The following is a 25,125-nucleotide window of genomic DNA, read 5'->3' on the forward strand; positions in this document are numbered from 1 at the left end:
ACCCTTGAGCACATTATGCTAAGTGAAAGAAGCAGGCGCAGAGGACCACAAATTATATGATTTCATTTACGTGAAATATTGTAATAGACAAGTCCGTAGAGACAGAAAGCAAGCTGGTGTTTGCCAGGGGCTCGGGAAAGGGGAGAATGGGGAGTGACTGCTTAATGAGGTCTCCTTTGGTCTGATGAAATTGTTTTGAAACTAGATAGAAGTGATGGTTGCACAACATGTGAATGTACTCAATGTCAATGAATTGTGCACTTAAAATGGTTAATTTTATGTTACGTGAATTTCACCTTGATTAAAAAATACATTACATGGCAAAGAAGAATTAAAAAAATAAAAAGAAAAAATATATATGCATGAAAGTCAAACTCCATTGGACTAAGCTCATTTTACCAGTTACTGTTTGATCCTGGGGGATGCCGAGGCCTGCAAAGGGCGGAAGTGGCCGGCCTGGCCTCCTCGCCAAACCCTCCCACGGCCTCTATCCTAACCCCTGTCCCAGGCCTCAGGATCAGCTCCATGACAGCCCAGGCCTGGCCATTCCTCCCATTTCATAGATGGGGCAGAGGAGTGTGTCTGGCCTCGGGCTTATGCTGTAGCGGCAGAGTAGGTCTGGGACTCAGGCCCCTTAAAGTCCTCCGGTCAGCTAACCCTAGCAAACGCACCCTCGGCCCCTCCCACTGTGCGGCTCTGGAAGCGGAGGTGCCTTCTATGCCTGTGTAAATGGACACAAACACAAGTCATCACACTTCTCGCCTAGCTCTACATTCCCGGTGCGCAGACCAGAGCAGCCCCTTTGCTGCACCCGCAGCCGGCTCCTTCCATCATTCAGGTCTCAGTTCAAGTGTCACCTCTTCAGAGAGGGCTTCGGAGACTGTCCTTTCTCACTGGCTACCCAGCATGCCCCTGCTTCCAGCTCCCTTGTGGTCACATGGCTCTCACGCTCACCTGCAGCACCTGACACTGGGCCTGGCCCCAGCAAGTGCTCAGTAAATGCTTATTTAATGACCCAGGTGCCATCGTCACCTAGCTCTGTCCCTTAGCCCATCCTCTCTGCTTCTCTTAAAAGCCTGCTGAGGCTCTGGGCCCTCTGCCCATTTTGTCTGCCATGGAGCTGGGGCTGGCACCTGGCTCTGCTGTGGCAACCGTGGGATGTGGGCAAGTCACTCGCCTCTGAGCTACCCACCGAGAGCTGTCATGCAAGTACACTGCCAGTGCTCAGTGAGTATGCTCGTCCTGCCCTCGCCCCGCTTTCCCAAGTCTCTCCCTGCATCCCGTGCCTTTTGTACCAGGTATCCTTCCATGCTCTGCAAATCCCAAAGGGCCTCTGTGTCCTGCCTGTGCATACTGTCCCAGCTCGCCCCTGCTGCTTCTGAGCACAGCCTCCTCCAGCTGCTCTCCCTGCCTCCTCCCAGTGTGTTCTCCAAAGCTTTCCTCAAGGCTGCCTCCCCTCCTGCTCAAAACCTCACACACACTCCTGTGCCCCCACTGCTCTCTCCCTGGCCTCCTTTTGGCTTCCTCAAAATTGTCCCCTGAAGCCTCCTTTCCACCCTGGCTGTCGCCATTCCCTAATCATCCTCCTAGAATGGGATTCGAGCTCGCACGTGTCTGTGATCAGTTCCTTATGAAAGGGTCTCTCGTCTCCACTTCCCACCCTGACTGCATCTCAAAGTGCCAGTCCCAGTTTCCAATTATCTTTTAGCTGTTTCCACCTGATTATCCTCCTGCACTTCAAACCGAACAGGTGAAATCTCAGGCCCCAAACTCGGGCTCCGAGAGCTAGAAGGGAGGGAAGGAGAGGAACGGCCCCGCCCATGGCGTCAGTCCCAACACTCACCAAGGGTGGGGGATGCAGCCTTGGTGCACGTGGGATCGGAGGCGAATGGGGTAGAGGGGGCAGTGCACAGGCACTAGGGGTGCACAGGGTAGTGGGGAGGCATGGAACGGGGGACACGGAGTGGTGAGAGTGCCCAGGACAGAGGGCACACAAGGCAGGGGTACACAGGGTAGGGCAGGTTGGTGCATGGGTGATGGGGCTGCACGGGCATTGGGCTGTATAAATGGTGGGGTGCACAAGGCAGGGGGTACACAGGTGGTGGAGTGCACAGGGCAGGGAGTGTGCAGGCACTGGGGGTGCATGGGCATGGGGGCACCTAGCAGGGGGTACACAGGTGGAGTGCACAGGGCAGGGAGTGTGCAGGCACTGGGGGTGCATGGGCATGGGGGCACCTAGCAGGGGGGTACACATCTGCCAAAGTGGCATCCAGGCTCCAGTCCCAGCCTACCCAGGAAAATGGGCTTGCTGGGCCCAGCCCAGATCTTTTGCTTTTTCTAGAGAAGCCTGACATTTTGGATTTGTATGTGAATTCTCTTTTTTAAGAATGTTATATCTGCCGCGTGGGGGCTAAATGCCCTGCATGCCGCCACCTGGCTACCTCTGGGTGGGTGCTTTGCCCACATCATCTTCCTGCTAAGGCCCTGGGCTAGGCCCCTGTCAGGTGCAGGGCACAGAAACCCAACTCACACAGGCATTAAAGTGGGAAGTTCTTGGATCTAGGGCCAGGAAGGCTGTCAGGGTCAGCTCACAGGACTGAGAAAAGCTGAAGCAGGGACCAGAGCCTCGGGGCCTTGGGGCCACTGGGACAGCCTCCTCCTTCTATTTGTCCCTTGTCCCTGATCTCCCTGTGTGCTGGCCTCACCCGCTTCTGCCCCATGGCCGATTTCCATACAAGGGGGAAGTGGTCCTGGGCCAACTTCGGAACCTGTATCGTCACTGTTGCCAACCAGGCAGGCAGCAGGGCCGCCCCTCTGCCTCCAGGCGGGAGAAGCTCTGGGAAGGATCCTGACTGGCTCAACCCAGGCCATGTGGCCAGCCTGGCCCAATCATGTGCCCAGGATCTCTGGGACCATTCGCCAGCTGGGACAGGTGCTTTCCCCAGGGGAAGGCTGGGTCCCCATAACTGTCAGTCCCACCAGGGCTCCATGGCAGAGGTCGTCAAAGGAAGGTGGAGGTGCAGTGCCCTGAGAAAGTATTTCAGCGTCAAAACAATGGGCAGTGGAGAAACTACCAAACCCCATGAGATGAAGCCATCCCTCTGGAAAGCCCAGTTCCCAAAGGGTAAGAAACTTCTCAAGAGCAAGCAGGGTGCTGCTGAGCGGAATCCAAGTCAGCGCCGAACCGTCCTTTCTCCTTTCCCACCGAGACTCACGGAGGCCACTTGCCCCTGTACACAGTCTCCCTGCTATCCCACAGAGCCTGTTTCCAGCAGCACCCCCTGCGGAGGCTCTCATCACGCCCAGACCTCCGTGCCTCTGCTTGCTGGGAGGGTGTCCCTCGGCCTTCCCGTGACTCGCTCTGCTGGTCCCAACCTACCCTGGAGGGCTTCACAGAACTGAGTAAATCCACCTTTCCCTGGACGGCTTTCAATGCCCTAAAGGAAACAGGATGCCCAGTGCTGCCAGGACCTGTTGGACGTCTCTCCTGGGCCACGGCTGGCTTTAAGTCTGCCCTTTGCCCCCCGTGCCTGCCCGACCCCGACAATGCTGTTCTGATCGCTTGGCTTCACGTGGTCAGAGCCAGTTTCCGTTGCTTGTGACCCAAGCACCCTGTCCACACTCCCGACACAGCCTAGCAGAGTGGAGCTCCCTGGGCGGAGCCTCTTGCTCTTTCGACTTCTCCCCCAGCCCAGCTCCCCATCTATTTTCTGTTTCTGACATCACTTCCCCAGGCTCGAGAGCTCTGAATCATGTTTGCCTCCTCCCCCTCCCTCGCCCCCCACATGCAGCATCCAGATGCAACCTCTCCTCCTTTGCAGCGTCTCCCACATCCATCTCTCTTACTCCATCCCTGCTGCCTGCCCGCCACCAGGGAGGGACGCCTCGTCATTTCTTGCCTGGATGACCGCCGCAGCCTCCAGGCTGGTCTCCTTGCCTCCAGCCTCTCCCTGCTCCCATCCATCCTCCATGGGCTGCCAGATTAATCTTCCTTAAACACCGCTCACTGCCTGTCACTCCCCAGCTCAGAGATGTGGTCTCAGCCCTGTGTCTTGCCGGCCCCCCACAGGCACTGTCTGCTCCACTGGGGCTGCCTGCCTCCTGGCTGCCCTATACACATGCTGTCACTGGGATTGCCCGGCCACTCCTCCTCCTCCCCTTGCTGTCTGGCCAAATTCCACCACATGCCAAGGTCCCAGCCTTAGTCCCTCTCTTGTTCTAGCCTCAGTGCCCCCAGGACTCTGGGGCAGAGACAGGGGGTGCCCAGGGACCAGCTCTGAAGTCACAGGTCGGCCAGAGGCCAGCAGGTGGGCTGTCCTTCCCGGGCCTGTCTGGGCTCTAATGTTGCTGTGGCCTCTGCCACCTCTCTGCTCTGCATGTCCCAGGGACCCACCCCAGCTCTCAGTTGTCAGGAGTCCTACCCAGCCAAGTGACTCTAGTGACACCCTTCACTACGTCAGCCTTCCTTCTCAGGCCCCCTCATGAATGATCATTACCCAAGAACGAGCACCCTCCCAAGATTCCAGACCTGCAGGCCCCGCCCTTGACGCCTGCTGCTGCCAGTTTTATCAACCGAAGATCCTGATCCCCAACCCCCAACACAAAACACTCCAAGGTCGTGTCACAGAGGGGGCCCAAAGTGAGCCTCCACCCTGCGGGCCACACAGCTCACACCTGCAGAGCATGTACTGTGATGTGAGCTGGCATCGGGCTGCGTGCGCCACATGGGATGACTCGTTTAATCCTTGTAGCCCTGTGAGGTAGGAACCTTTCACTGTCGGCATTTTCCAGGTGAGGAGACTGAGGCACAGAGAGCTTAAATAACCTACCCAAGTTCACCCGCTTTAGGATTCTAATCCACACCAGAGCCCTGGCTCTTATGCACAGTCCTCCCAGGTCCTAGCCGACGCTCTACCTCTTGACCCACCAGAGTCTAGTGTCCAGGAGGGAAGCTGCCCCTTCCAGCCTGGGAAGTCAATGGGTCCTGCAGGGGAAGGCCTAAGAAGCCTTTGTCCACTCCCTGCCCGTGGTCACTAAGGAGGGCTGGGAGTGACCTTGGTCAGGAGCAGTGATGTATGGAGCCAGCTCATCCTGGCTTGGGATGGCCAATCACTACAATTTCTAGAATTCTGCAAGCCAGTTGACATCACACTGATAGCTTAAAATAGGCCATGGTGGGAGTATTTATACCATGGAAATTGGCAAATCAGTCCTCCAGCCTGCCTAGAGAGCCAATTGTAACCATTCGCCAGGACACCACGCTGTTGGGGCAGGGAGGAAGAATGCTGACCACTCTTAGAAGGCATCCTGGCATTTGCGTGGTGGGCTTCAGGAATTCACACCAGACAGGCACCCAGTGGAGCCAGGGGTCTGAAAGGAAAGAGGTCTTGAGAAGACCAGGTGGTTCTCAAAAATGGACCTCTGACTGTGTGATCCTGAAGGAAATGGACGAGGAAGGTCCCTAGAAAAGTGTCAGGGCAACTGCAGGATATCCAGGTAGGCTCAGACTCTGAGCCCAGGATGGAAAGATGGCCGGAAACCAAGGAGAAGCCACAGGTGAGAGGCACGGATGGAGGAACCACGCTCGGAAGCAGAGCACAGGTGTAGCGGCATGAGGCTTGTGGGTGATGCCAGAGAAACACAGGGCAGTAGTGGGGCTTGGAGGAGGGAGCCCAGAAGAGCCGAGCCCCGCTGCTGCCCTCTGAGAAGGGTCATGGGGGCGGTTGTGGGCAGGAGCTGTAGTCTAGTCATCATAAGGAAGAAAGTTTGATTTGGCGAATGTATCATGTAGGGTTCTTTGAAGGCAAGCAAGAAAAAAACAATTCTCACAAATTTAGGAAGAACAGTAGTGGCAGAAGACTGGGCTGTTGAGAGAAGGAGCAGAGGCTTAAGGAGGAGGCTCTGCGCTGGAAAGAACCAGGCCAAGAGAAATACTTACCTAGCTCACCTGGGCCCTGCTGCTGGGATGAAGGGATCCCCCAAACACCCCACGAAGATGGAAATGGAAGCTGGACCAGATAGAAAACCTAACAAACATCCACTGGAGTAGCCATACCCCAGTGAGCCTTATGCCAACTCCAGGCACAGTTCTAGAAGAGCTTCTCAATCCGCTGCAGATGACCAAAGAAAGGAGGGACTGTGAGAGGCCTGCTGGGATCCCCATGGACCAGTCACACCAGACCAGCTTCCCTTATTATGGGTTACTTTCCCACAGTAGATGAAGGACAGACTAGAAACACAGCCAGGCGCCTGATAACATAAATATCTTAGCTGGCCAAATGCAGATACATAAGCTGATGACAGCACAGTGAAGGGAAGGCAAAACCTGTCGAATGGCCAGCCTTGTTTTCTGATGCTGCGGATAAAATAGCCTTGATCCGGCCGGGCGCGGTGGCCCATGCCTGTAATCCTAGCACTTTGGGAGGCTAAGGCGGGCGGATCCTGAGGTCAGGAGATCGAGACCATCCTGGCTAACATGGTGAACTCCTGTCTCTACTAAAAATACAAAAAACATTAGCCAGGCATGGTGGTATCTGCCTGTAGTCCCAGCTACTCGGGAGGTTTGAGCAGGAGAATCACTTGAACCTGGGAGGCAGAGGCTGCAGTGAGCTGAGATGATGCCACTGCCCTCCAGCCTGGTGACAGAGCAAAACTCTGTCTCAAAAAAAAAAAAAAAACAGCGTTGATCCAGACCCTGCCTTACTTCTGAGTCACAGGCTGTGTGCTTGGTGCTATTCAGCATGCTTATTTATTACCTGGCAAAATGTGTTGATGACATACTGGTTTAATTTGAGGATGATTGTGCCCACCCTTCTTAATGGACAAGAAGCTGAGAGGAGCAGCAAATAGCCTGGGTAACAACAGGACAATGGCCTCGGTGGCTCCAGCCCAACCTAAACTGCATAACCATAACCCCTGGCTGTGGTGATTGGCTCATACAGTGGGCAAGGCATTGGAGGTGGACCAATGATGGAAGACTTGGACATCTGTTGGATGGTGGAGGGAAGAGATGTGCTCTTCTCCCCCACCCGCTGCCGGGCCTGGGCCTGTAAGGATGTAGCCCTGGGAGCTCATGGCAGTCACCTTGGGACAGAGGGAAGAGGCTGTTCGAGAGTGGCACCAAATCCCCAAGAACAGAGATGAGGGAAGGATCTTGGCCATGCTGTTCTCCCTGGATCCCACCATGCCTGAAGCCACAGCTACCTCCGAGTTCAATTCCATGTGCCCTTATATTCTCCCTCTTTTCAATTTATTTTTTCTTAAGCCAGTGTAAGTTGGGTTCCAATATTTGCAACAGATATACTTAGTGTCCTATGCCACTTCATGCTGGGGCATCGTGGCGCAGGGGCATTGTGGCGCAGTGTGGTGAGCTCCCAGGGCTGAGGAGGTGTGACAATTGGGCCACCATCCAGGTAACAAGGATGTGGGGGTTGGGATTCGGGCTGGGAACCATTCTCATGAGGAGCAGATGAGAGGGCTGGGGAGGGCTGGTCAGGAAAGGGCCGGATGTGGCCAGGTGGGACCCCTGTCTTAAATAACTGAAAGGGCTAACCCATCCTGTGTGGCCCCAGAAGGAAGGACCCAGAACCATTTGGGGAGCTTACTGGGAAAGAGTCCCCCTCATTATAAGAAAGTGGTTTCGAACAGTCCCAGCTGCCTGAAGATGTGTGGCCCGGGCACGTCCTAAAGCTCGGGGCTACGGATGAGGAAAGCCTCTGATGGCCTGGATGCACACTACGTGGGGTCAGGAAGCAGGACGGGGATGAGGAATGGGCTCCGGGCTGTGAGGGAGTTCACAGAGAATCAGGGTCTCCAGACTTTCTCCCATCACGTCCATGGGCACAGAGAGGGCCCTGGCAGTAAATAGCCAAACGGGGAGCGCCTGCAGGCTGGGTGTAGTGTGTGGTGGGGGAGGTGGGGCACAGCAGTAACTGCCCAGTAAGGTCCCAGCTCTGCCACTTCCTGCAGTGTGACCTCCTCTGATACTGTCCTCATTTGAGGCATGGGGCTAACCTCACCCACCTGTGGATTGTCCTGAGGTTTTGATTAGATGAGGTAGGTGGAGCCCAGCACTGCATGATTGCTACCATTGCCAAGTTAATCAAGAATAAAAACCGTAATAGTCTCCAGTCCCCAGGGGCTCCTCCTCTTTCCGCCACAAAGTCTCTCTTGTTAGCTGAAGGAGAAGGCATTTGGGTGTCAGGGGCTGAAGTGGAGCCGGGGCAAGTCGGTGCTGGGCCTCATCTGTAAAATGGGAATGGCTACACAGGTGCATCCGAAGCCCCGGCCTGCAGGAGGTGCTCGGGTTATGGGGACGTTCTCCTCCCTTACACAGCGAGGTAAGCCCGGGGTCTTTGCAAGCCGCACGCACAAGATCGCTCGACGAGCCCCGCGCCCACTCACTTCTCAGGGGGCCCGGGAAGGGCGGGCAGGGGCGGGGGCTGCAGCTGGGCGGAAGCACGGGGGCTGGGCGGAGGCGGCCGCGCGGCAGCAGTGCCCGGAGGCTGGACGCGGGCTCCCCGGGCGGCAGCCGAGCACTCAGCCAGGAACTTGTTAACAGGCCCCGAACAAAGAGCCGCTAATCCGGCGGGCGGCCGCGGGCGGGCTGGCGGGCGGAGGGATCCCGCCCCTTCCCGGCTCGGCCGCCCGAGTTTGCCGCGGGTTAATTACCCCGCGCCCGGCGGCCCCGCGGCCTCCACCCTAGGCCTGGACGCCCTCGGGGGCGCCCCTCCCGCAGCCCCGCCCGACGGGCGCCGCGGCGAATGGCGAAGCCCCGTGGCTCCGGCTGCCGTGGGCTCAGGCACCCGCACCCCACGGCCGCTCACGTGCCCCGCAGATCCGCCGGCCTAAGGGCCCCGCGCCCTACGCTACCTAGACAGCGGGGCGGGCGCTGAGGCCCGGGGCACGCGCTGAGGAGGTGCTGTTACCCGCCAGTGCCGGGCACATTTTTTTGGGGGGGATGGTGGGCGGTGCTGGAAAGATGCAGACCTGGGAAAAACCACTGGTCCCTCAGCTCCATTGGGTCCCTGTCTCGATTAGGAGGGGTAGAGTCTAATTCAGAGTGTACTCCCCCAGTCTCCTCCCCCACGCCCCCCGCAGCCTCTCCACTGGACCTGCTGGCCTGCGGCACTGGAGTTCCACCTGCCTCCCTGGTTGGGGACGCGTAGGGGAGAGGTGGGATGCAGGTTCCGGAGCGCCCTCCCCAAGGCCCCTCTGGTGCTTGTCAATCTAGACAGACTCCCCTGGCCTCCCCGCAACCCCCTCCCCATCTCAGCTACATATTTGCCTGGAGCTCAAGGTGACCCTGAGCCTTCCAGACGGACACAGCTCTGATATCCCAGTGTGGGAGGGCCAGCTCTGGGGGCCCCACCAGTCAGGGTGACAGCTGGCCCTTGGTGCTCCCATGACAGCACAGAAGCAGGGGCTTCAGGGCCCCTCCCCCATCAAAATGGTATCTTAAAACTTCCCCTTCCCTAGTTACTCTGGGGCTGAAAAGCTGCCACTCAGGCCTCCCAGAGCTCATGCTGCTCCCCATCTCCACCTCAAACGGGGCTGGGAGGGCCAGTCAAGGACGACCTGGAGAGAGGCAGGAACTTCTATATGCCCTGCCCTCGAAGGAACAGAAAGGAAGCCAGGCCTGTCCTCCAGTCCAGAATGGGAAGCGCACCCGGGGTTCCCCACCTGGTTCCCCAGCCCCATGTCTTCCACAAAGACAGCCAAGGACTCCCCCACTTCCCGAAGGAGAGGACTGAACAGTGCCTTCTGCCGTGTCCTCATCGATTGCTAACATGTATCAAGTGCCCACTATGTGCCAGCATTGACATGCATCAGCCCACCAAATCTGCACAAAACCCTAGGAGGTGGGTTCTTTTATGAGTCCATCGTACAGAGAGAAAACTGAAGGTGTGCAGGGAGGAGCTGGATGCAGGGCCAGGAGGGGCTCTCTCAGGGGCTGCCCCTACCTTTGTGCACCTGCCCAGCCTCACCCTAGTCCTAGTCCAAACCCAGCCACAGACTTGCCAACTCACCCGTTCCACTACTCCACATGCCTGGGGTTCTGGGCCCCTGGGGTCTGAAGCTGCCTGTGGCACCTGACATCAGTGCCCAGGAAGGGTGTTGGCCTCAGGCACCGGCACCCTGACCTTCTGGGCACCCTGAGAAGGCCTGTTGCTGACATAGGAGGTATTTGCCAGTGGAAGCTATTTGCCTAGGCCCTTACTTCCTGGCTGAGGGGTTGGGACTCACAGTCCCCAGCTCTGCCTCACAACCACTTTTGGCTCTGCCCCAGCGGCCACCTGGCTCTCCAGCGATGCAGGCAGCCCCTGCCAGGAGAGCTGATGTCTGTGGCAGGTGCTGGGAAGGTGTGAGCAGTTCCTGGGGGAGCCTGCTGCTGAGTGTGGAGTCCGCCCCAGGCTCTAGTAGAGGCATCGTTGGGTATACAGAGAGGCGAACAGCCCAGAGGGGTTAAACGATTTGTCTAAGATTACACAGCAATCAAAAAGCAGAGCAAGGACTAGAATTTCGTTCTGTTCAGGGCTCCTGCCCCACTCTGTGCCATGTCCTGTGAGTCAGAGACGATCATCAACACACAGTTGCATGATGAGCTGAACCCCAATCTTCATCTTCAGAACCCCTAAACAACTGCCCCTCGCACCCTGGAAGAACGGATGTCTGAACCAGGCCCAAGTCCCTGCAGGGGGTGGTGGACGTGCAGTTGGAAAGGGGGCTTCTTCTAACCAGAAGAGGCCCCCGCCTGGGCCTGGGGCAGTGGGAAACGAAGCAGCTGATGCTGAGACGCATTTTTCTCCCGTGTCTGGGCTTGGGCCCTGATGTGGCTTAAGTCCCCACCTCTGTCCTAACTCATGCCACCCCAACAAATGCCAGGGGACACAGAGGAAGGAGACAGACAAGCTATGGCATCTACTGGGCGTCAGGGTTCACCCTGAGTGCCCTCTCCACATTGCCCATCAATCTGTTACTATAACCCCAGAAAGCAAGCATGACCGTTCTATCAATGTGGAAACAGGCTGGGGACGGAAAGTTGCTTGTCCAAGGACATGAGGCTCAGGTTGGAAGTTGGCCCTGGCTGCCTCCTAAGCCCCCGTCCTTTCTACTCCACCTGGCAGGAATACGGAGTGAGACTACCCAGTAGGCAGGAGGACCCTTCAATGCCCCTCCCACAGGAGCAGATGAGGAACGAAGGGGTGGGCTGGTGGATCTGACTGCAGGAAGCTGAGCTCCGGGTCTGAGCGTGGTTGGGCCCTGGGGCTCAGCCTCGGGAACCAGAAGTCCCACCCCATGTAGCAGCCTTGCAGAGGGGTCCAAATCTTGACGTGACTCTGTGAGTAACACTATTTGCTTGAGAAAATATTAACTCTGGGAAAATCCCTGCCAGGGTGGGGATGGGGGTTCCTACTCAACAGATGTGGGCATATGACTTGCATGAGTGGCCCACAAGCACACACCAATGTATTGTGTACAGTGAGCTGGTTGTCCATACATGTGGCGGGGGTACAGCACCCCCCACCCCATGAAGGGGCCTAGTTTTCCTGGTCCCCACCGTTTCCAGCCTCCCTGGAGCATGGCAGTCTGTGTTCAGGGACAGGGATGGGGTCGTTGCTGACAGGGGCAGAGCAAGCATCTCTCGTGTCCCCAGTAATACAGTCCTCCCTGTCTGGACAGAGAACCCAAACTCAAAACGAGGAAATGAAGAGAAACAGCACCTGGCTGCCAGTGACTCGGAGCATGCTGGGGTGGAGAACAGGGTCACTGCACCACGGGCAGTGACGGTACCTGAGGGAGGCACTGGAGGAGGAGGGGGCTCAGGCCAGAGGCTTCTGGCAGCTGCCCCAGGGCTGAGGACTCAGGACCTCAGTCTTTCTTTAGCCCACCCAAAGCACATCAGTATGCCAGGGCCCTCTGCAGGGGAGGAGGTGGGAGGCCTTTGGGAGGGGCTGGACTGAAGCTGCAGGCTTCACAGCCCCAAAGGGGTGTGTCCCAGGTCTGGACAGAGCCAATGTTGGGATGTTGAGTGGGGAGCATGCTGGCGGGGTCAGTGGCACTAGGTTTTGCAAGGCAAGGGAGTCTGGAAGCCGGAGCTTGCCTGGGGGTGCCCATCCCATCAGCAGTCAGAGCCAGATAGACCAGCCCAGTGCTGATGTGGGGTGATGAAGAGGGAGGCAGGTGTTTTCCTAAGGGCCTAAGGGGGATCAAGGTTTGGACTGACCTGCAGGCACTGGAGTCACTGAAAGCTTTCTAGCAGGTTTCCAGCCCGGAAGCCGTGGCATGCCTTAGTGTGAGTGGAGGAGGCCGGAAGGGGGTGGGTGGTGGTGGCTGCTGCAGTGGTGGTCCAGGTGAGGGAGAAAGGGGTGGGGGATGAGGAGAGACAAAGAAGTCAAGGGACATGAGCAATGTCACAAGTAGGCCTGAGTTGGAGGACTTGGTAACAGATTAGATGTGAAGCGTGAGAGAAGGGAGAAGCCAGGGAGACTCTAAGGCTTCCAGCCACAGGCTGCGGGAATAGGAGGAGGGGGCATCGGGAGAGGGACGGCCTAGAACAGGAGGCCCTGCATGCATGTGAGTTGACACACAGGTCCCAGGTGGCAGCTAGGCCCAGCACTGGGGCCTTCACCTAGAGCAGGGCCCCGCCCACCCGAAACTCAGGGCAGGCTCCTGCCTTTTGAGGCTCCAGCCTGCAGGTCTGGACCAAGAGCAGCACTAGCCAGGAAGATGGGTTGTGAGGACAGGGGCTCTCTGGCCCCTGGCTGAGGCCAAAGTCGGCTGCTCCTGGGAACCAGGGCTGTGCCTTTTGGCTGGGGCTTGGTACCTGGGTCAATGCCTATCCCTGGTTCCTGAGAGAAGCCCCTCCCAACACAGGCAAGCGCTGAGCAGGCAGGCAGCAAGGGGACCTGCTCTCCCCTGGGGGTACTTAAAGGCCCCAAAGCCTAGGCCACCCCACCCAAAAGGCAGGGTGAACAGAAACAGGTTATCTCCCAGGTCTGGAGGATTCAGACCCCCTCAGCCAGCTGCATTCTCCCAGGTGGGGTGGACAGAGGGGTCCTAGGTCAGCCCTAAGGATGGGGATAGGGTCTGGGAAGGAGGAGCAAGACTAGATGGTTGGGTCAGGTTGGGCAGTGCAACAGTGCCAGAGCATGGCACCCCTCAGTCCCATCTTCAAGGGAGCCAGATCCTTGCTCAGGACTGCAGAGGTGTGGGTGACAGGGAGACCACAGGGCAGGGTGGGGGCGTGCATGCCAGCTGCGTGTGATGGGGTTTGAGAAGGAAAATCCTGTGAGACAGATGGGTGCTTGCATGTGTGGGTACAGAGAGGGCCTGCAGGTTCGAGCGTGCTGAAGGGACAGGCTTTTGTGTGATGTCCGGAGACAGAGGGTGGGCGCGTGGCCTGGGGAGCAGGCAGCTGCAGTTGGTCGCGCTGGCCCCCGGCGCCCCCTGCTGCCTGCTGGCCATCCCTCCCTCATCGGCTCACAGACACATTTTTCACCAGAGCTGTTGCTGTGGAGGCAAAAGGCAGCGCGGGAGGAGCCGGGGTCACCGCAGGGCCAGCGTGCCTGGGCATCCACATGTACCCAGTGCCTGTAGGGCAGAGGGGGAAGGGAGTCCCAAAGAAGTAGGGCCTGTCCCCGCCCCATGGCCTTCAGCAGCTCCTTCTGCAGGCCCAGGGGCAGAGTTGATGCCCGGGGGCAGGCTCTGCTTCAGACCCTGCAGCACCTGTGCCCACCTGCCAACTCTCTGGGCAACCTTGGGCCAGGCCTCAACAGATGCCCTGCCAACCAGGGATGCAGTTCCCCCACCCCACAGCCTCCTGAGGAGTCCATGTGGCAACCCTCCGCTCCAGGCTGCGGCACCCTGAATCACCAGTACCTGTGCCCTCTTATCTGTACATGCTCACCTGTGCAACTGCACACAGCCATCACACACGCCGGCCATCACACACATCCATCAGGCCACACATGCACCAATGCTGCCCACACCATGCCAACCCCCCTTGTCACCCAGGCACACATGTCAACCCACAGCCTTCACACGTGCTCACATGGGCGACATGCAGCTATGACCACATAGCCCTCACACGCATCAACTCAGGAAACATTTCCTAGGCACCTACTGGGTGTTGGGCAACACCTCATCTGTATGTGGGGCACTAATACCCCCACCTCATCATGGATCACATTGCAACCTGTACCCCGAGTGCTCATCTAGGGGGCTGCACACACGCCCCTAACACACACATGTGTGGAACACAGACACACACCCAACAGCAGTTCAGCCTGTCAGCTTGGTCAGGATTAGAAGGAGAGGCCCTGGGGAAGAAGGGGGTGCTGATGGAGAAGCGACATAGAGTGGGTGGGATGGAGTAGAGAGGGGTACTGAGGAGGCAGGTTGGGGCGGGCAGTCAAGCAGTGGTGGGTGCAGGATTCGCTGGGCAGAGACACCCTTTAAGGAAACAGTCATTAGCCTCACTCATCAGGCTGGTCCCTGAGCTCTCACTCATTGATCTCCAATCAGTCTGGCTTGGCAGCTCAGAAACCCCGATGCTCCCTTCCAACACCCCTGTTATAAGCAGCGGCCTGGCCGGGCTGGGGAGTAACCAACCAGGTTCTAGGGGCAGCAAGAATCAAGAATTGCCAGGGTAAGCCTCAAGCCCCCTTGATCACACAAATGGCAACCCCCTCACGCACACCACCACCACCACCACCACAGACACGTAAGCTCAGCTCAGCTAAGTGCATGTGGGGCAGAGATCAGCAGGCCCCCACAGCTCAGCCTAGGTGGAGGCTCAGGGAGAACAGACAAAGGATGGAGGGGAACTTCCTCCTCTCAAGCCCCCTCCCAAGGGAATGAGGTGGGCTGAGGGCTGAGTTAGCAGCGGGTTAGGGTGACCAACGGGGCATGCAGGGACCAAGAAAGATTGTGGAGTTTAAGGAAGAAGGGGAAGCTGGCGGACCAACCGCACACAACTCTAGCCCCCCGCTTCAGGGAGGCCAGGAGTCACAGTCCCGACCACCGGAACCGCGGCGCTTTGACAGTGCCGGCTGCAAGGACTGGGGGCTGGTGTATGCGCCTCCACGCCTGAGTGTGTGCGTGTGCGAGCGTGTGTGGCGGGGACAGAGGAGGACACTGTGTTCTGGACGTGGGCAGAGGCCAGGTGCCAAGCTGGGAGATTGTGAGTGGCTGTTTAGGGCAGATGCTACCGGGAAGAGGTATCTTAATCGCTCCCCGCACCCCCATTTCCTGGGCACTGGGATAGGATCAAAACCCTCTAATCTTCGACTCCTCAAAGTCAGGCTCCTCGGGGTTGATCCAAACCCCTAGCCCTGTTCCGGGCCCAGGCAACCAGCAAACTTCCCCCACCCGGAGGCGTGGGGTGTCTACACTCGCCAGCCCCGCGCGCTGACAGCTGCTCCCGGACTTGGCAGAACCCAGGCTTCCGGGAGAGCGCGCGGGGACGCTGCGCAGCACGAGAAGAGGCCCCCGCGTCCCGCCTCGCAAAGTTTGGCCTCAGGGGGCTCCCAGCCGGGTCTAGCAGCGCGGGTCAAGGACCCCCCAGAGCAGCGAGCGTTCGCGCGCACGGTCCCCCGCAAGCCTCCCCAGAGCGCGCGCGGCGTGACTCACCCGAGCCGCGGAGCCAGGCGGAGAGGACTATGCCCAGGAGCGCTGGCCACAGGCCGGGCCGGACGGCCATGGCCGCGGGCGGGCGGGCCGGGCGCAGGGCCCCGCAGGCGGGAGGGCTGCTTTCAGCGCCTCGGCCCGGAGCCCCAGCTCGGGGCGCCCCCGCGGCCCATGCCAGCGGACTGCGCTGCCTCCCGGCGGCCGGCTGCGGGGCGCACGCGGCGCGTGGCTCCCCTGGGCACGGGAGCGCAGCAATGCAGCCGGGGCGGAGCGCAGCGCCAGCCGCGCCGCGCAGCGAGCCAGCCGCGCCGCGGAGCCCGCAGCCGGAGCACCGGCCGGTGGGCGCCGCAAAACCCGGACTGGAGCGACGGAGCGGGGCGGCGGCGGGGCGGGGCGGGGGGGAGGGAAGGAGGGGCCGGGCCGCCCCGCGCCGCGCGCGGGGGCTACCCCCAGCACCGGGAATCCCTCCGGGCGATGCCTGAGGCTCCCCCAGGGAGGGGCTTGGGGTGGTGGGCGTGGAGGCCTCCCACCGCCCCGCGCGGTCTCCGGGGACAGGGGCAGGAGTCTGAAACCCGGAGTGGATCGGTGCTCGGGATCCGGGCTCTCGCGGACCCGCCAGTCTGCGCACAGGTGGCCCGGGAGGGGCCCGGGGCTGCGGCGACCCCGGCGCGGCGCCAGCCTGCAGAGAGCTGCCCAGGGCAGGGGTGCCCCGAGCAGTTTCCGCTGCAGTCCTCTCCCCCGTCCATGCCTCGCGGCCGCGCTCCGGGGTCGTCCGGGCGCCCCGGTACGCTGCCAGCCCGCGGCTTGGTTAGGGGACTGCAGGAGAGCGCCGGGGCCCCGGCCCGAGCGCAGAGGTGCCCTCGCCACCAGAGCCTGGCAGGCCAGACTCGGGGACACCCGCAGTCCCAACCTCGCAGCCTGGTGGACCCCAGGGGCGCGCCTCACACCGTGACCCAAGGTTTCCCTAACCCCTCGGCGTCTATCGCCGAATGAAAACAACCTTCGGGCGCAGCGTACCCGACTGGGCGCGCTGTGTTTAAGCCCCGAGAGCGCACGGCCCCCGCGACGTGGGCGTGAAGGAACGAGCTGGGCTTTGGCAGCTAGGGAGACCGGGGGTAGGGTCTAGGCGACTTCACCTTCTAGCTCTGTGACCTTGGGCAAGTCACGTCGTCTCCAGGAGCCTTCAGCAGTGACCGCTGCTGGAGTCTCCTGTGCCCCACCCCCATTCCCTAATCGGGTTAAAATAAACGGAGGGCTGCCTTGAAGGAGAAAGGAAATGACAGCCGCCCGCCGTGTGCCTGGGGCCAGTGATCAGAAAAAGAGAGGGTCCTAGTCTGGGTAGGGAGGGGCATGAGAAGGGTGAGGGCAGGGTCGCCAACTCAAACGCCTACGGCGCCGGTCGATAATATAAATTGGCGCTGCAGGCTAGGCGATATAAGGAATGGTCTTGCTTCCACAAAGAGATATGAGCTCTTCTATATTTCTTGAGACACGAGGCCCTCTCTCGGTCTGTCTTTTGTTTCCCACTTTTGATAGAGAAGGGTTATGAAAAATGTTTTGCTTTCCTCTTAAGTCTACCATAAAAAACACCAGCTAAAGCTCCAGAGGCGACCAAACAGACGCTGGGCTCCATCGCCAGGGAGGCAAGGGGCAGCGCTGGAGACAGGGCACAGGGATCCCATGTCAAGGGACAGCTGTCTCTTCTGCCCCAGGTGCCGGTTGTCGGGGGAGGGGACCGGGGCACAGTATAGCCGCCTCTTCCACATTTTCAGCAGAAGCTGTCGTATGTGAAATATTCTGATTTAACATTTTTATCTAGTAAGAAATAATTTTTTAAACTTTATGTGAGTCCAGGGGAAAATGTCTACCACCTTCAGGTTTGGGAACTCTGCTTTGGGGCCTGTTTGAATGTACATGGTGTTGGGGCCCGATCTGCTCAGACGCCTGTGTGTGCGTATGTGTAGGAACAGTATGTGCCCAGGCTGCTGTCGTTGGCACCATAACACCCCTCTTCAGCCTCTGCAGGAAAGAGGTGGGTGGGAGAGGTGAGTCAGCAGCAAGATCTGCCCTTGGGGCCCATGGCATAGGGGAGATGATTAGGAACTATTGGGCACTGGAGGCTGGTGATTGAGGATGAAGGAGCAGGATTGAGGGCTGGGGTATAAGATGACATTATAATAGTGTATGCTCTGTCTAAAGGGATGGCTGGGCACGGTGGCTCACACCTGTAATCCCAGTACTTTGGGAGGCTGAGGTGGCTGGATCACTTGAGATCAGGGGTTTGAGATCAGCCTGGTCAACATGGCAAAAACCCATTTGTACTAAAAATACAAAAAAAAAAAAAAAGAAGCTGGAGATGGTGGTGGGTGCCTGTAATCTCAGATACTCAGGAGACTGAGCCAGGGAGAATTGCTTGAACCTAGGAGGCCGAGGTTGTAGTGAGCCGAGATCATGCCACTGCACTCCAGCCTGGGTAACAGCAAGACTTCGTCTCAAAAAAACAAACAAAATATATATATGTACATATATATAGTGTATGCTGAACATCACTATGTCCTTGCTTACATTTATAATTTGGCTTGATCCTCACATGCAGTCCTGTTAAAAAAACATTGCTATCCCCGTTATACAGCGCAATAGCTGAGGCATAGGGAGAGGAAGTGCCTGATTGCTCAGGGCCAACCTGACTCAGTAGACTACAGGGGTAGCTAACATAGGTCCTTGGGAGGTTTGATTTCAATGTCCATGTCCTCACTTTCCTCCTGCTGCAGTTTCTACTCTGGGATTTGAATTTGGGAAATGAGGTTTGGGATACAGGAAAGGAAGGGTCTTCTCTTCTCAGTTTGACTGCTTTGTTCACTTCTCTTCTTACCCCTCTCTCTTCAGCCGGAATGAAACGGTCTGTATAAGAGTCAGGATAGATTAGGGGATGTCGTAACAAATACTGCCCAAATCTCAGTGACTGAAATCAACAAAGGTTTGTTCCTCATTTGTCCATCATGGGTCTACTACTCCAGGTCACCCTCACTTAAGGACCCAGTCTGACAGCAGCCACTAGAGATACACCCACCAGCCATTAATGGCTCAACCCAGACACAATGGATTGTGTCTAGTCACAGTCCATTGGCCAGAACTGGCCCCACAGTCCCACCCAAGAGGGCCAGGAAGTGTAATCCTACCTCATGCCTGGAAGGCAGAGCTGAAATGGATGGAGAGTAGCATGAGTGCCCGCACAGCCTACAGTCCCAGCAGGATCTGGCCCCTGCCTTCCTCTGCAACTCTGCCTAGGCCCTGGTCGTAGGCCCTGGCCCCCACAACCCCTCACTTTGTTTCTTCAGCATCTAAGCTCATCCCACCTCCAGGCCTCCCATTTGCCTTTCTTCCGAGAACACTCTGTCCCCAGATCTTCACGTGGCTGGTTCCTTTTAGTCACCCAGGCCTCAGCTGAACTGTTCCCTTCCAAGTGGTGCTCAGAGTCATGTCAGGAGAAGGAGGAGGAGTGCCCCTGCAGAGAAGGGGAGTAGGTGTCTCACCAGAACTCTTCTTAAGAATCCAGGGTGAAGGGCTGCCAAGAAAGGGTTTGTCTGGGACCCTAAGGTAGGATGGCCAGATGGGAGAAGACTCCTGAGAGCTCCAGCTTCCTTTGCTTCTGTTATTCAGACACATTTTACTTCAGAAGACAAAGTCTTGGTCTATCCTGAATTTTCAGGCCAAACAGCTCTGCTTCAGATGCTGGCATGGCAGCAGGGCTCAGGACCCCTGTCCTTGCCACCCAGACACCCCGTGCCTCCTCCCGGCAGGTGCTCTGTGGTGAGGCTGCTCACTAAGGGCATCTCCTGAAGGGGTTGGCAGGTGTCCTGCCATCATGGCCTGATGCACAAGAGGAGTCCTCATCAGCTGTTGGTCAGTGACATCACACTGCTAATATCCCCTGGACCTGGGGAGCTCAGACCCTGTGCTGAGGCTGTCACTGACTTGGACGTGCACTGAAGAGCCTGTGGAGGTTGCCTAAAGTATAAATTTTCATGTTCTGCCTATCCCGATTTTGATCCAGTATGTCTGGGGAGAGGTCTAGGAATCTGCTTTTACCAAGCCCTATAATACCTGCCAGATGTTTCTGCTGCTGCCAATGGTCTGAAGACTGACCATTGGCAGATCTTTGAGGGACATTGTTCCAGGTCTTTGCCATAGGTGCTATCAACAACTGAGTGTTCCTCACCTATCCTTGGGTTGCTGGTTTTCTGCAATTAAATTCATCCCAATTATATTCCGTCATATTACATCTAATCCCTCTTTCCCATATGGAGCCCTCTCAGGATGTGGGTGCTGTCAGGCAAGGTACTTGCTATTTTCTTCCGCTTCCTGTCATTCCCAGATGACATTAGGAAGTCACATATACTTTTTTTTATTATTTTTTATTTTTTTATTTTTATTTTTATTTTTATTTATTTATTTATTATTTTATTGCATTTTAGGTTTTGGGGTACATGTGAAAAACATGCAAGGTTGTTGCATAGGTGCATACGTGGCAGTATGATATGCTGCCTCCCTCCCTTTCACCTATATCTGGCATTTCTCCCCATGCTATCCCTCCCCAACTCCCCACCCCCCAGCTATCCCCCCCTCCCCCCCAACAGACCCCCGTGTATAGTGCTCCCCTCCCTGTGTCCATGTGTTCTCCTTGTTCAACACCCGCCTATGAGTGAGAACATCACATATACTTTTAACCAAGTCCTTACTAAACAGGTTGCTGCAGGCAGGACCAAAGACAGGGCATAGAGGCTCCCCATTCAGGACCAACTTGCATGTTGCACTAGGGCAATAAACCAGCTGCTCCCTCATCCACTCAGGAAGCCTCTGACCACAGCATCATTCAGCTCATATCTCACTGCTGCACCCACAAAAATAAATGGGAAGACTTTGCAGAGCCCCAGAATCATAAGCTTCCGGATTTGCCTCAATCTACCAGACAAGTAACCCAATTGAACAGGAAATTAGTTCAGCTCTTGGAGACCCTTGAGCAAGACACTGGCTTTTCTTTTCTTTTCTTTCTTTCTTTATTTTTTGAGACAGGGTCTGGCTCTGTCACCCAGGCTGGAGTGTAGTGGCGTTATCTCGACTCACGGCACCCTCTGCCTCCCAGCAACCTCTGCCTCCCAGGCTCAAGCGATCCTCCACCTCAGTTTCCCAAGTAGCTGGGACTACAGGCATATATCACGATGCCCAGCTAATTTTTTTTTTTTTTTTTTTGGTAGAGATGGGGTTTTGCCGTGTTGCTCAGGCTGGTCTTAAACTCCTGAGCTCAAGCCATCTGCCTACCTCGGCCCCCCAAAGTGTTGGGATTACAGGCATAAGCCACCATGCCTGGCCAAGACATTGGCTCTTTATGGTCCCTGCTGTGGTCCAAGTGTTCACATCTACCCACTGCTCAGCATCCAGCTTCTGTCTTCTGGAAGCAGCTTCCTGTCTTTCCTTGGAGGGATCTTCCCTTCCCACCATCAGTGCACAAGATTGAGATCAGACTATCCCACCCCAGTTCCAAAAGACAGCACATGCCCAGGCCTGGCCAATCAGCATCCACTATTCCCAGAAACACAGTGATTGGTTCAGGGATGGGCATATGACCCAAGCCAGGCCATTGAGGCCGATTTCTGGGAGTTTTGTTGAAACTAAGGAGAGAAAGAATTTCTTTTCTCGCTGTACTTGAAGCTAGAAAGAAATGACCTGATCTTGGCAGCACTGCCACAAGAGAAGTGCATGGCTGAGATTGAAGCTGGGGTGGAGAGGAGCAGAACCTGGAGAAGAGAGGGTTGCAGAATCCTACTTCATTGTTCAAACCCTGGGATTCAGCTGCTTCTGAGGCTGCTGAAACCCCTGGATTTTTCATTTAGATCAGCCAACGCATTCCCTTTTGAGCTGTTGCAGCCCATTTGGGGTTTCTGTCATTTGTATTTGAAAATATAATACAGGCCTGGGAGCCATGGCTCACACCTGTAATCCCAACACTTTGGGAGGCTGAAGGGGGAGGATCGCTGGAGGTCCTGAGTTCAAGGCCAGCCTGGACAACATAGAAAGACCCTGTGTATTAAAACAATTTTTAAAATGAGTTAGGCATGGTGGTATGTGGCTGTTGTCTAGCTACTTGGAAGTCTGAGTGGGGAGGATTGCTTGAGCTGCGGAGTTTGAGGCTTCAATGAGCTATGATAGGGCCACAGCACACCAGCCTGGGTGACAGAACAAGACCCTGTCTCTAAAAAAGAAGGAAATAAAAAAGAAAAGTAATACAGAATTACCCTTTATAAAAAATCTACAGGGGGCTGGGCGCGGTGGCTCACGCCTGTAATCCCAGCACTTTGGGAGGCCGAGGTGGGTGGATCACAAGGTCAAGAGATCGAGACCACCCTGGTCAACATGGTGAAACCCCATCTCTACTAAAAATACAAAAAAAAAAAAAAAAAAATTAGCTGGGCATGGTGGTGCGTGCCTGTAATCCCAGCTACTCAGGAGACTGAGGCAGGAGAATTGCCTGAACCCAGGAGGCAGAGGTTGTGGTGAGCCGAGATCGCGCCATTGCACTCCAGCCTGGGTAACGAGAGCGAAACTCCATCTCAAAAAAAAAAAAAAAAAATCTACAGGGTGAGCATGTATGACTAACTCCTGTTTGTAAGGCTCCATGCAACCCACCGGGGGAAGCTGCAGCATGTTGGGGAAGACACAGATGTCCTCCCAGTTGTAAGTTAGGGTGGAATGAGAGCTGGATCATAAAAGAAATGAGTACTTTGTGAGGGATAAGAGAACTAGCTGATAGAACTAGAAATAAGCCCCTTCAAAGGACCCCCAGCAACATCTAGACCTGTCCCCTCTGCACACAAACCCCAACACTCACCTGTGCTCTGAATCCAACACACACACACCAAGCCAGCACCTGCTCAGTCTCCACAACACAAATGCACTAACACAACACAAATGCACTTCCCACACGCAGCTCACACGTGTGCATACCGGGTAACTGATGACAAGCAGCACAGGTACTCATATTCCCCGCACAGTTACATCCATGTACAAACACTTCTGTCTCCCCACTCGATTCCAGCACAGACTGTTCACATGCCCACCCTCCGTGCTGCCCCATTCTACTGAGCACTTCACGCCCGGGCCTTGAGGCTGGCCTGGCAGTGCCTCGGCTCTAGAACTGGGATGTTACTGCCTTGAAGCCTCCAGGACCAAGGACAGCTCCCAGCATTTCTTGAGAGCTTTCCATGTGCCCAGAAAAGGATCAAGCTCCCTACCTCGTTTATCTCTTTCGATTCTCACGGCCCCTTATAAAGTAGATGTGATTATTGTACCCATTATGTAGATACAAAAACTGTGGCACAGAGAGGGGATGTAACTTGCTAAAAGCCACTCAGCTGGTAAGAGATGGAACAAGGATTTAAACCTAGAAGCTGCTCCAGAAATGTTTGCTGAGTGATTGAAACAATGTTCAGTCTAAATGGTTTTATTAGAGACGCATGCTCCTATGATGCATATGTTATCACACACACACACAAACACATGCACACATACACACACACGCACATGCACACATACTCAGAGACAACCTTTCCCAGCTCTGTGAGCTCTGTGACATCTCAGTTTCTGAGATCTCCCTGGCTACCCAGTCCCCCTTTCTAGTTTTCCTGCTGGGCAACGTGTCAGGCAGGTTGGGAGGTGAGCAGTTCCCTGCTGAGGGGCCTATGTGAAAAGGAGGGGTAGAGAATTGTCAGGCAGGGGCAGGAGGAGCAGAGGAGGAGGAGGACGGGATTGGACCAAGTGGAAGCCTGGCACCGTGCCCTTTGCAGATGACCTGATGAGTATTTTGCAGAGTTAATTTCATTAGCGTCTCTGGGAGATGAACAATTAGCAAGATGCTCTGATGCCTTTAAAAGCTTAAGAGAAGGAGAAGGCTGCCTTTCTTGTTTCCCCACCAGACCGCAACATCCCTCACCCCCACTCTCCCCGTCTCTGTCCCCATCTCCATCACTCATACACCCTTGTCTGGTCTTCTCTCGAGCCCTCATGCTCTTAGAGCCACTTCTACCCCCACCCCACCCTGCTCCTTGGCCACCACACAGCCCCTCCCTCCCTCTTCCAGGCTCCCATCTGCCCTGCGGCCTCGTGCTGGAGCTCTGCCCACACTGCATCAATTGGTCCCCTGTGTTCTGATCACTCAGACACCCAGCGCTGGGACCTGGCACTGGCCCAGCCCTCCAAAGAGACACAGCCTTCTTTGGCACCCACAGGAAGCTGGGCCAGGTAGGGGTTCTCTGGTTTTTACTGATTTTGCTACTGGGTCTCTGGCCACTTCCAGATGGGCTTCCAGTGGGAATTGGAGCTCCCGTGCCAATCCCAGGGTGGGTCTGGGTAGGCAGGACAGAGGTAAGCTTTGACTTCGTGAACTGAGCGCTGGGAGAGGAGGCAGAAGCTTACCTCTGCCTTGCCTACCAGACCCACTCCAGAATTGGTATGGGAGCTCCAGTCCATTGGGGGAGGTTAGGATCCACAGAAAGGAGGCCCAAGTCTGAGTCGGAGGCCTCTGTGGCTTTATCAAACAGGTGGAAAATGGGACTCCAGACATCCTGGGCAGTGTTTGTTCCAGACTCCCACTGCATGATCGTGGTCCTGGGAACACACCCTCGTACTGCCGCCTCCAAGCCCTAAGCCAGAGGGAGGGGTTCTGGTCCAGCCGCCAGCCTCCCCTAAGCCTCCTTTGGGCAGCTCTGGGGCGATGCTGGCATAGGGAGGCCTGGCTAGCTGGGTCTCGAGTTCTCTAGGACCAGGTCAGGGCCCCAGGCAGACCCTCTTCCCTCAGACTAGACGGTCTCTCAGTGATTTGAAACCCTCTTCAACCCCGACCCCCACTTCAGGCAGGCCATCAGAATCCCCTTGGAGCTTGCTGAAACCCCAATGCTGGATCCCTCTTCAGGTCTACTGACAGGATCTGGGGCCCAGACAGCTGTGTTTTAAGAGATTTCCATCTGGGCTCTAGAGACTGGGAACCACTGCACACAACATGGGCCGGGAGTGGGAGGAGAGTGGGCACACCCTGAGCCAGTTAAAGAACCCTTGCTCCGCAGCAGAGACTCTCAGCAGTCTGTGTGGAAGGGTCTCCTTGCTCCAGGAGCAGAGTGGAAGCTGGTTATTCGAGGGCAGATAAAAAAATTCTGTGTCTCTAAAGCACAGATATACACACACATATGCACATACAGTGCATAAACGGATATACAGTGTATCTGTGGTCTTAACATTTCAGGGGGTCTACTAGGGATGAAAAGTCTACAAAGGCTCCTTATGGGAGCAGTGGTGAAAAACAGGTTAAGAAACACCTCTCACCACTCAAAGGGCCCAAGAAGCACAAGAGCACTATGAATACTCCACACCTGGATGTGCACACACACACAAACACAGCCAACACACACACACAGAAACACAACTAATACACACACACATGCAGCC

The 25,125-nt window shown here is 56.4% G+C and overlaps 1 protein-coding gene across 1 annotated transcript in view; it reads right to left on the reverse strand.

Moving 5' to 3' along the window:
- UNC5A (unc-5 netrin receptor A) overlaps positions 1-15,888 on the reverse strand; it is a 66,143-nt gene extending 50,255 nt beyond the window's left edge. The window contains exon 1 of the mRNA XM_021673425.2: positions 15,634-15,888. Within this exon, the coding sequence (XP_021529100.2) occupies positions 15,634-15,703 (70 nt within the window). The 5' untranslated portion in view covers positions 15,704-15,888. The remainder of the gene's footprint in view (positions 1-15,633) is intronic.
- Positions 15,889-25,125: the final 9,237 nt, after the last annotated feature.

The sequence above is a fragment of the Aotus nancymaae genome, unplaced genomic scaffold (assembly GCF_030222135.1).
Source record: "Aotus nancymaae isolate 86718 unplaced genomic scaffold, 86718_ANA_hifiasm-v0.15.2.pri h1tg000015l_1, whole genome shotgun sequence".
Taxonomy (NCBI): Eukaryota; Metazoa; Chordata; class Mammalia; order Primates; family Aotidae; genus Aotus; species Aotus nancymaae.